Raw genomic sequence first — 12,273 nt, 5'->3', positions numbered from 1 at the left:
TAGTCTGTTTTTGATCATTAATACCATTTTTAGGTAATTAGAGACGTTTTGTATAATTAACGCTTGTTAAAAGCTTTTCAGTTTTTTTTTAAGTAGTTTTGGGTCTATGTTAGTTAATTTTGTGTATGCTGTGAAAAGTAATCTGATCTGGTCTATTAGTGGGTATTTTTTACAATGTTGATAAACTAAAAATAAAATAATACGGGTTTGTCTTTTAATAAAAACGAAGTGTACATCCTTTCTAACTGCATAGACTTGCCAACCAGAGATAAGTAAAGAAGAAGCGAACTAAAGATATTCGAGGGTATAATCTGCTGAAAGCGAGCAGGAACGTGTCCTGTATACAAAACAGCAGTTGGGCCAACATAAGAATTTAAATAGTCGAAATGTCACACTCTCGAAAATGAGACTGATTTACATTGGAATGTTGCTTATTAAATATTTAGGCGAATTCAGGTGGCGGGTTGTGGACATTTAAATGCGACTCTTGCATTCCTCCATTATCTAAAAGTACGGACCAAACAAACTGTTTGGATATTTAGGTGCGGAAGTTAATGCGAGGTGTACCTTTTGAACAGGGGTTTTTGTAAATAACGCCACTGCATACTACCCGAGTGTATTACAGGCTACGATGAGATCAGAAAAGGGTCCGTGAAAAGATAGAGATCACGTTCCATTTGTGTAACGACGAAAATAAAAAGATACCCGTGTTTACGCAAGGATGTTAAGAGAAATTATAAAATACCTTCAAATACTGGAATACTACATTCCGGCGGTAATTTTAATTAAAATTTCGAGGTAAAAGCAGCCCCTTTGCAGTTATCTTTTTGCTTTGTTACAGGTCAAATGCCAGAACCCGAGCCAGAATTTCTGGCTCCCTTGGAAAATCATACAGTCACTCAAGGCAGGGATATCGTCTTTACTTGCGTTGTCAACCACTTGTCGTCTTACAAGGTAAATATTTAATACACTTGAGAAAACCGCTTTAAGCCTACACGTAACTGTTTATTTTGGTAAAACGGATCTGTAAATGCCTTTGCTTAAAATTTCACTCTTCTTATTATTTTATCCGGACGCGCGGCGCTGGGTAAATTTAAACAACTCCTTTTCTTGATGCTTCATTCAAAAATAATAGAATCTAGTTAAAGACGGTTCCATTCGAAGACGATAATCGAACAATATTTGGACAAAGAAAAATATGAATTTACCCGAGCAAAGCCTAACTATTTCAAGAATTTTCGAATAACTGCAAAAACTAACGGGTTCGCGTAATATGAAGTCTTTGTGACGAAGTTATTTTTCCAATATACGTCGATATCTCCAATTTCTCACGCTCTTGAAATTTACCGAAAGAAAAGTATAAAATGATTTTATCAAAGATGCCGCCGAGATCACCGATAGCACCTATATATAAGCCTTGATTGCATTGTGGCTTTGCCGGAGGTAACACAAAGATGTCCAATCAGCCTGCACCAAACACTTATTGGATTCGACTTTTTGCAAACGAACTTTCTTGTAAATAAAATCACGCGAAAAACCAATTGTGCTTATTCTTCCAAATCAATCTCTATTATCGATATCTCTTTCTTTTCACATTTTTACAAACAAAATTATCGAGTTATATCAGAATTTGTGCTGCAGCAATTTACATTTTTATTGCTGTTTGTTCTGTTATTGCTGTTTTACATTTTCTGATAAAACTGTCAAATGACATCATCAATGTTCATTGAATGATCAATGATCAGTCATCTACAGACCCTCTTCCAGATTTCCTTTTCCACCTCCTCTCTCCAGCTTCTGTTCTTCCTCGTTTTTGGTTTCCTTGGGAATTCCAGGTTAGTACTTTTTTTCGAATTCTGTGTTCTGGCATTCTTTGGACGTGCCCATACCATATTAGCTGTTTAGTTATAATGTCGTGTTGTATTCCCATTTCTTGCCGCTCTTCTCCAAAAGTCCATTTCTCTTGCTTTTAACTTTCTTATTGTTTTTTTCTTTTATCGGACACACTTTCGGTTAATATTGTCAAATTAAAATCCTAAAAAAATAATAAAGTAAGAATTTTTTGACGTGATTATTGTACTAAATGAGGTCCAATCTTATAACTTTTTTGTAAACTTATATTACGAAAAAATTACATTTTCAGCTTTTGGTCACTTTTCTTTATTATCTCATGTTTAAGTTATGACAAATAATATGTTTTTGAGATGAGAAAAATGACGCAATTCTGAAGATAGTATTATTTAAACAATTTGTCATTTACCGGTAATTTATAGACAATTGTCAAAATAACTGTCATAAATCTCAAAAACACGTCTTGTTTCGAAAGCTGTAAGCAAACTGTGTTAAATTGTAATTCTTCCAAATTTTAGAAAAATTTTTACAGTTTTGACATTAGTCACAGATATCACGTAGTTTTTGGAAGATAATTTAGGCAGTCACGTGACCATTGTCAAAATAACTGTCATAAATCTCAGAAACACGTTTTGTATCGAATACTGCAAGAAAACTTTTCTAAACCCTGATTTTTGAAACTTTTGAGCACAGTATGACAGTCAGCAGCAAAATTGTTTGTTAAACCCGCTTGGAGTGAGAAAAGGACAGTTTTAAGCACCTTTTTGAAATCCTCATTACATTTTCTATCCAGTAACCTAAAAAACACAACCAAATTTGGTAGAGTCAGCGAGAAAAACGGTGTCAAAATTTGAACTGCCAGAAACACAGTTTGAAAGGACAATCAGGGGCAAAATCCCCTGTAAAACCTACTTGCAGTGAGAAAATGACAGTGTTAAGCACCTTTTTGAAATCCTCATTAAATTTCCTATCCAGTAACCTAAAAAACACAACCAAATTTGGTAGAGTCAGCGGGAAAAACGGTGTCAAAATTTGAACTGCCAGAAACACAGTTTGAAAGGACAATCAGGGGCAAAATCCCCTGTAAAACCTACTTGCAGTGAGAAAATGACAGTTTTAAGCACCTTTTTGAAATCCTCATTAAATTTCCTATCCAGTAACCTAAAAAACACAACCAAATTTGGTAGAGTCAGCGAGAAAAACGGTGTCAAAATTTGAACTGCCAGAAACACAGTTTGAAAGGACAATCAGGGGCAAAATCCCCTGTAAAACCTACTTGCAGTGAGAAAATGACAGTTTTAAGCACCTTTTTGAAATCCTCATTAAATTTCCTATCCAGTAACCTAAAAAACACAACCAAATTTGGTAGAGTCAACGAGAAAAACGGTGTCAAAATTTGAACTGCCAGAAACACAGTTTGAAAGGACAATCAGGGGCAAAATCGCCTGTAAAACCAACTTGCAGTGAAAAAATGATAATTTTAAGCACATTTTTGAAATCCTCATTAAATTTCCTATTCCATATCTTAAAAAAACTTAACAAAACTTGGTACAGTCAGGAAAGAAAGGCGGTGTCAAAGTTTGAACTGAGAAATACAGTTTGAAAGGACAGTCAGGGACAAAATCGCATGTAAAATCCACTAGGAGTGAGAAAGTGACTGTTTTAGCCACATTTTTGGAATCCTCATTAAATTTCCTATTCAATAACTTACAAAAACATTACAAAACTTGGTAGAGTCAGCGAGAAAAACGATAACAAAATTTGAACTGCCAGAAACACAGTTTGAAAGAACAATCAGGGGCAAAATCCTACACTAAAAATTTAAAATTTTACATAAAATGGTAAATCTTAATAAATGGTTTGGGTAACCCTGTATATGCAGTTAAAAGTTGAAATAAGCAAGTATTGAATTCATCAAGTGGAGGGTTTTGGGCATATTTTTCATCACATGTCATTTCAGAACCAATGAAAAATGGTTTATAAGTTCTATAGCAGTGAAGAAGCATTATTAAATCATTAAAGTTAAAGTCAAAATCGTGTTTTACAGTTTGACTTAGCAAGTTTAAAGGCCGCTTTTTGACTTTATAATTATTTAGTACGTACATTGTGAAATTTTCGCCTGTAACTTATATAGTATTAGAGAAACTCCCAGGCCAGAAACCTTTATTATCTTCTTTGAGCAGGTTTGAATAAGGCTGTTCCTACCCGACAGAATACAGTTAAAAAAATAATATTGTAGATTTCCGTCTTGTGAGAGAACCATGACAATAAAGTTAAAAGATCTAAACTTATTGGATCAACCTTCATTTTCCTTTTCTTATTTCCATCATTATAGCACGCTTTCAACTATGTTCTTACCAAAATTACCTTTGCTGATTAACAAGCATTTTCTTTACCCAGATTGAGTGCCGAACCATTTCAAGTAACTTCAGTGACAGAGCAATAAACTTCAATTATTTCCCCCAGAAGGGCAGATTCCATTATGCATGGTTGGTTTATTTCCTTAAAGTTTCCTCTAAAACCGACAATTACAGATAAGGTAACCATTATTGAAAATATTGTCTAAATTTGATTCAGTTCATGGGATTAAATTACTCATTATTTGGCTAAAAACACTGTGGTTGGAAGGTTGGGTTGCGGGGTCAAAACCAACCGTCAGTAGGTAATTTTCAAAGGAATAAATTAATCGGAATAATTATTCCACGTGGGTAACATTATACAGAAAGACAAAAACAGTTTTGCATCATCTGCAGTACTGGGAAATAAAGAGAATAAACCTATAGAATATTCGTGAGAATTGAAAACGGCTTTAAAAGCGGGAAAGTTTTAATTAAATCATTTATTAAAATTTAATGAAACAGACTTAGCGGAATTGTTTCTGGGTCTCCGGAGACCAAAATATTTTACCGCACGCCTAGTTCACATGTGCTGTTAATCACTTGTCTTCTCTCCGAGTAAATCTACCACGATATATCTTACGCACTGGGATGGATATAAATTTAATAATATACAGGGCCGTGTGTAATGGTCTTGATAAATTAGGGATGTCTTCCGACTTACCTGAATAGCTGGAAATCCGTTTAAATTCGGAACCGTTTGAATTATCCCTAACTTCCACTTTCTGCCCTTTGTAAGTTTAAGTTTATTTCGAAAGATAAACAGCGAAAGCGCTTTAGATAAATCGTTAAATATTTGAAAGTCTGTCGAAGCGTGCAAACTTGGATTACCTTCTGATTGCCTTTTCTGGTGTGGTTACAGGTGGCTTGGATAAAATCAGACTCAAAGGCAATATTAGCAATTCACACGCACATGGTCTCTCAAAATCCTAGACTGGATGTGACTCACAATGGCCATAATACTTGGAAACTTAACGTGCACAACGTCCTGAAAAGCGACGCTGGAACATACATGTGCCAAATTAATACCGATCCCATGAAAAGTCAGGTAAGTTTTTCTCGTTTCGTTTCAAAACTCATATAAATGTGGAAACTTTATCAAAAGCAAACCAACGCAATATCTGAATATCTAGCACTTGTGGACCAAAATTTAATTACGAATTTTGGTATGTAATGAAACTCGCGCCGTACAGTTTTATTCACATTTCGTTGTTTCAAATGCTTCAAATATTTTTGCTCTGATTCCGAAAGAGCTTAATTTTTGCGGTTGCGTACTTTACAAAGCCTCAAATTTAATAAATTCCTCAAACCAATTTTTTTTGGAAACATTTTAAGCGTGTTTTAGGTAAACAAAGTCTTGGAATTTCTTATTGGTATGGGAGAGTTGTTGTTTGTCTTGTATTTCAACATTTACAATAAATCGGTGTAAATCCGATTGAATGAACACTTTTTCTCAAATACATTAACTTTCTTCCTCATTTGCATTTTAGAGAGTAGTGTCTGTTTCTTATAAACACAAACACAAGCATTCTTGGTTATAGTTCTAAAAGATTCATCTTTATCAAATACCTGATAATAGTAAATACTACAACAATAAAAAAATTTCTTGGCAATGTTGAAAATAGTTTATTTACAAAATTATACCCTAATTACGGTTTTACATTTAATTCGTTTAGAAAACGTCAGAATAAACACTCCAAACACTATTTTTCTATTCTCCATAACTTTCTTAACATTATTGTAAATTCGAGAAATTGAAACAAACACACAACATTGAAAAACATTTAAGTTACAATATCAGATACTTTAACACTTCTCTATAAAACTATTATTTCAAAGTTTAGCTCAGTGTATTTTGAAAACCAAGTCTTTTTAAATATTGTTTTACACTGCCAAATATTACTATTATTTTTGACGTTTTATACAGATAGTTTACTTAAACAGGACAGAAACAAGAGACACCCGGTAAATGTTAAAAACAAAAATTTCTCAATAACTTAAACCTGCTGTAGCTACAGTTTTTATGCAAAACTTATTGACAAAAGTATGTTTCTGATACATATATTTCAATCTGTAAAATTACATTTGTCTTTAAAATTACTTCTGCTACTTCTAAAAAACACGCAAATACTTATAATTGAAATGTTTCCAATACAAATTAAAAATAAATAAATATAAGTAACAAAACACTAATAGGAAAAAACAGCAAACATTTTTTTTTGCTTTGTACAGAATGTTAAATATTTATTACCGAAGTGTTTCTGCGATTTCCATTGAAAAGAATTACAACTGAATGAATAAGGATTTAAAAATGCTAAAATGTATTCTTTTTTTTTTTGCTCTGTTTAATGGCGTTACCAACTAGGGTATTCTGCCAGCTCGATACGAAAGAGGCTCAGATAGTCGGGCTTGTGCCCCTGAGCCCCAGATAGCTACTAAAAGTTCTAAATAATCGCTTAAAGGCACGATCCGAGCAAAAGATGTAGTCCTTCCTCGTGGAAACTATAACCGTCACTGTCACATCCACGTGGTCTTCTCCTAGGTTTTCACCCTTTCCGCCCTTTGGAAGTGCACCGCACAAGACAATCCCCCGTAGACTTTTAGGAATCGACTTTTCCACCCAGAGCTCCCACCATCTCCACTCGACCGGCTGCGGAGTTCGGTCGTCAACTTCAAATTTCTCAGAACACCGTTTCAAGAAACGTGGTTTCTTAGCGACACAAAATGGCGCCCACGAAACAGACGTGCGGTACGTTTCAAGTTGAAAATCGAACTGAAATGTATTCTTTCTCAATTTGGCAACGTTGATATTTATATATCTTTTCAAGAAAGAAGGTATTAAAATTGCGTCACCCTAACCCCATTTCACAGCAGGCACGTTGTCGAATTTGCATTGTCAAAACTCAAAACCTTCTTCTATTGTTAAATGTTTAAATAATTCTTTTTTAAGTTAATTTGGATGAGATTCGTTATGTTGATTACTTTCCTCTTTTCTGAATGTCAATATGTTGGTCATTGTCTGTTTGCTTCTTGTCTTTATTGCACTCCAGTGTTGCCATCTCTGGGGAAATCGAAACACATTTGGATATTTGGAAAACACTTTTAAATTTTGTTTGAAATCTGGGTATACTAATACAATGATCCATTTAACTTGTTAATTAAAGCAACAAACATTTTGTTGTTTTTGTTTCATTTGTCTTTATACAGAATGAGAGAAAAAAAAATGACAAGTCGGTGGATCTGTCAAATACTACTCCACGAATCTATAAAACTACAAAATTTAAAAGCAATACAATCAGTGAAAATCATATTAATATTTAAAATTATAATTTTATATTTTCATGAGTTGTGTTGTGACAAATTTCGTTTGTCACAACAGTGGTAACTGTGAAATACAAGTCCATGAAGATATCAAACTATAAAACATTGCTTAATGCATGCATGGTTTCATGCTTGTTTACAGGTTTATTAATACAATTTTGACAGTTATGACATACAAGTTCATGTTTGGGACCGAATTTAATCTCTTACAAAAGTGTCAACTGGCAAAACTGGATTCATGAAGTTATTAAACTTAGACAATCACTTGAAAAGCGTTTAAATTAGTTAAACTATGATAAATACACTCTAAGTCTTGATAGATAACACGTCCATTTTGGACATATTCAAACCTGTCACAATGTTCAGCTGTCAAATACCACTCCAAAAAACTACAAAATCTACTCAAAAGCACTGTTATATTTAATACAGTTGTAAATCATATTAAATGTTTGTTTCAGCAGCTACAAGTAGAAATTGGACTGGAATTGAAGTGTATCTGTTTATTTTGAGCATACTTTATTCTTCTCGTCTAACTTGGAAATTATCAAAATCTTTTTATGGAGCTATAAAATAACAAAACTTTCTTAAACCTAGTACAATCTGTTAAAATTCACATTATGTAAATGTTTTTCAGTGCTCCATGAGCAGGATTTTTGACACATATGACGTGAAGCTCTTTTCTTTAAAGCTAGTTCTATGTCAACTGCTAAATATCACTCTATGTCATTTCAAGTATAAAAAAATTGAATTAAAACAAAACTCAAAAAATCTGGAAAATTTCAACGAAATGTGACAACTTTTTTAAAACGCTTTTGGGGAAATTATACCATTTAAGGGTCGACAATACTGTTGTCAGAAACAATGTTGCCAATTATCAAGAACATCTATGTGACTTCACATGTAAAGGACGTTAGTAAATTCCAATTAACTTTTTCAGATGGGTATCCTCAACGTGGTAATACCTCCTGATATCCTTCCTGACAACGAATCCTCTGAAGGTTCTGGAGTGGCAAAAGAAGGAGGAACCATTCGGTTGAGGTGCAAAGCAGTGGGAGTGCCAGATCCTACAGTGAGTTGGAAAAGACAAGACGGGAGAAACATTGTTTTGAGGCACGAAGGAGGAAGAGAAAAGGGTGAGTTTATAAAATCGATTTGTGTGGCATTTTATGGAGTAAACCTCTATTTAAATATATAAAGACTATTCGTGTGAAGACATATACGTTGGTTGGCTATAAAACGGAGAGCAAGTAAGTGCAAAATAGTGTTGTTAAAGCGCGATCCCATAACCTTTTGCTTAGTTTAGGATCCTAAGCCAGAGCCATATTTTTGGCAGTATTCGAAGCAAAGTCCTATTTTATTACTATTACTCGCCATGGAAAATCCGTATAAACTTCGATATTAATTTGAAGAAAACCATTGTTTATTGAAGCAGCTCGCCGGAATCTTAAAAAATATTCCTCCCCCTTTATTGACAACAGAATCGAAACGAGTGAACCTTAAATTTATATAAAAGGAGAGCGTAGTGTTCTGAGGAATTTTAATAAAGAGATATTTTAAAAATTAAATTCTTACAGTCTTTTGAAGAATTAGCGTCTGTGAATTATAAAGTTTTATCCGATCGTTACAACCACGATGTAAACAAGTCACTTTCACAAATCCATCTCGATAGATTTTGCGGGAAGAATACATTTTATAAGCGAGACAGACAAATCTGGCTCATTTAAATTTCAAATGGCCTATTACCCGGTAGAATAGAAAAGATGATCCAGGTGCATTTAGATTTTGAAATGCCTGTGAAAATATGAGCTTTTAATCAAAGACGTCTGACACAAGTACGGTTTTTACTATAATTTTAGGATGAAATATTCTCTCGAAAGTAGAATTGAATGAAAATCATTTGCTGATATATTCTTCCATGAATATGACTAGGAATCGCAAATTTTGTCTGTCTTTAAAATTACTAGGAGCAGTATTTTCAAGACAAAATTTGTTTAGGAAAAACATAAATACTACGACCCACTTTTTTAAATTGAAATAAGTAGTATTTGTAAAGACATATAAGGAAAATCATAAAAACATCCTTCTGGCACAAGAAAAGTCCATTACCAGAAAATGTATGAAACAAAATTTATATTTTGATATTCAAATCTAAAACAGTAAACTTTCCTGGAAATTATTTTACCATTCGCTTTAATGAAAATCCTTTAAGATTTCTGTGTAAGTAATAAAAGTTTTGTTCGAAACTAAACTAGTAGCCTTCGAAACTGGGAAAGCGCTATATGTATTGCCGGGCTGGCGGGCGAATTTTCCCTTTTTTAAGGGTTTAATGGTTAACTTCATTGAAAATTGAAAATTACACCAGACGATTTAGAAATCTTAGCTTCCTTGGGCACCAAACTTTTTAATAAATACCTGAAGATTTTCTTATTATTATGACTCTACAAGTAACAGTTAAATCCTTGACAACTTTGAAAGTTTAAGTGACAAACAGTCAAGACTACGCAGTTTCTTAGTTGAGCAATAAATATTCAGTGTTTCATTCAGTTCAGTGTTGTTGTTTTTTTGTTTTGATTTTTGAGATATTTTTAAAAAAGTGGATTTTCTGTTTTTACATTTTATTTTTTTATGACGTTAATAATATTGGACTTAGACCAAAACTAATGATACTTCTCCACAGCAACTTATAAAGCTTCTTATTGAAATTATAAGTTTCTGATTTCTACGTTTTGTACAAACACATTTTTGTAACTCTAAACATACAAAGCTTAATTAGTTCTGGTTACTGTAAGAGCATTTGCAAAATTTCTTGAATATTTTTAAAATGTGATCATAATTATAGATGACCCAAGGTAATTTTGTCCAGAAAGAATTTACGCAAAATGGTAAATTATATAAAATTTTCTTTTACAAAATGTTCTCAGAATTTTGATTATTTATTCTTAATTAAATTCTCAGTAATTTACCAAGAATATTTCACATAAACTTGTCTAACTAATTGTCTCAAGAAGCTTTGATTCGTTTGGTTGGAAAAACGTGGACCACTTTGACGAACTGAACTAGCTATGACGTTTAATGACAAGCTTATAGTCACCTGACGGCTGTCAAATCTCATTTAACAGTGCCGGGAAATTGTAAAATGTCATATAGTCGCGTCTCTTTGATGAATCAATCTGCTGCTTGTTGTTTGTAACTTTTTCGAATTAATTTTGGAGTTGTGACGTTAAATGACAGTTGAAGACGTTTAGTTTGGCTGTTATGACACTTAATAGCACCTTACAGCGTTACAGTCAGGTGACACTTATTACAACTATTAAATCTCTTTCAGCAGTGAGATGAAACTATGAATAGCAAAAGAGTTGTACTTTGTATTTACACCTCAATAGAACTTCAAATTTAAAATTTGTGAGACAAAGTGACACTTTAATATGTTTTTTATACGTCACCGGACAGCTGTCAACTGTCAAAACATTCAACGCTAGAACAAACTGGAATAAGCAGATTGCATTTCTTGGATCGCATTGCAAGTTGTATTTACAGCTTCATGGAGTTAAATTTAACAATTGTGACATTTACAGACAGTTTGATGTTTTTTACGTCACCTGACAGCTGTCAAAAATCCCAGCTGTGTCAATCACGCTACGTATTTATAGTTCTATGAATGGAAATTCGACAGTTGTGAGATTATGTGACGTAGGTATCAAAGTGTTTTTTAACGTTAGAACCGAAAAATTTGACTCCATGGAGCTGTAAATAGAACTTACAGTGCAATTCCTCAAAGAAACACATCTATTTGGTGTTTTATACTTTCAGGTCATTGTTTAGTGACTTTTCACAGTTATGACAGCTGTCACGTGACCCAAGCAAAGTATTAAAGTATTTCTTAATGTCCAATTGTCAACTTTGAACTGATGGAGCTGTACACCACTTACAGAGCAATTCCTCCAAAAAAAACTTCTGTTAGGCGTTTGATACTTTCAGGTCCCTGTTGAGTGAGTTTTGCCAGTTATAATAGCTGTCACGTGACGCAAGCAATATGCGAAACTATTTTTTTACCTTTGAAATTGTCAAATTTGACTCAATGGAGCCGTAAACACAATTTGCAGTGCAATTTTTCAAAAAAACACTTATATATGGCATTTTATACTTTTAGGTCACTGGGGAGTGAGTTTTGACAGTTATTACAGCTGTCACGTGACCCAAGCAAATTATTAAAGTATTTCTTAACGTTTCAATTGTCAAATTTGACTCCATGGAGCTGTAAACACCACACAGTGCAATTCTTCAAAGAAAAACTACTATTTGCTACTATTTGGCGTTTTTTTCTTTCAGGTCACCAGTGAGTGAGTTTTGACAGTTATGATAGCTGTCACGTGACGCAAGCAATATGCGAAAAACATTTTTTACCTTCGAAAATGTCAAATTTGTCTCACTGGAGCTGTAAACACAACTTACAATGCAATTTTTGAAAGAAACACTTGTATATGGCATTTTAATCTTTTAGGTCACTGGTGAGTGAGTTTTGACAGTTATTACAGCTGTCACGTGACCCAAGCAAATTATTAAAGTATTTCTTAACTTCCCAATAGACAAACTTGACTGTATGGAGCTTTAAGTTTAAGACATTTTGTAGTTTAAGGTCACTGATGGTGAATGGACAATTATGACAGCTGTCACGTGACGTAACGAAAATATAAGTGTTCTTAAA

At 33.5% G+C, this 12,273-nt stretch overlaps 1 protein-coding gene across 1 annotated transcript in view; it reads left to right on the top strand.

The window, feature by feature from the left end:
* LOC145738858 (lachesin-like) overlaps positions 1–12,273 on the top strand; it is a 90,055-nt gene that overhangs the window by 68,057 nt on the left and 9,725 nt on the right. The window contains exons 3-5 of the mRNA XM_081993980.1: positions 842–954; positions 5,110–5,295; positions 8,506–8,701. Of these exons, the coding sequence (XP_081850106.1) occupies positions 842–954; positions 5,110–5,295; positions 8,506–8,701 (495 nt within the window). The remainder of the gene's footprint in view (positions 1–841; positions 955–5,109; positions 5,296–8,505; positions 8,702–12,273) is intronic.

The sequence above is a fragment of the Ips typographus genome, linkage group LG16 (genome assembly GCF_016097725.1).
Source record: "Ips typographus isolate SLU linkage group LG16, UJ_Ityp_2.0, whole genome shotgun sequence".
In the NCBI taxonomy this organism is placed as follows: domain Eukaryota; kingdom Metazoa; phylum Arthropoda; class Insecta; order Coleoptera; family Curculionidae; genus Ips; species Ips typographus.
This window is presented reverse-complemented; position numbering and strand designations above follow the sequence as displayed.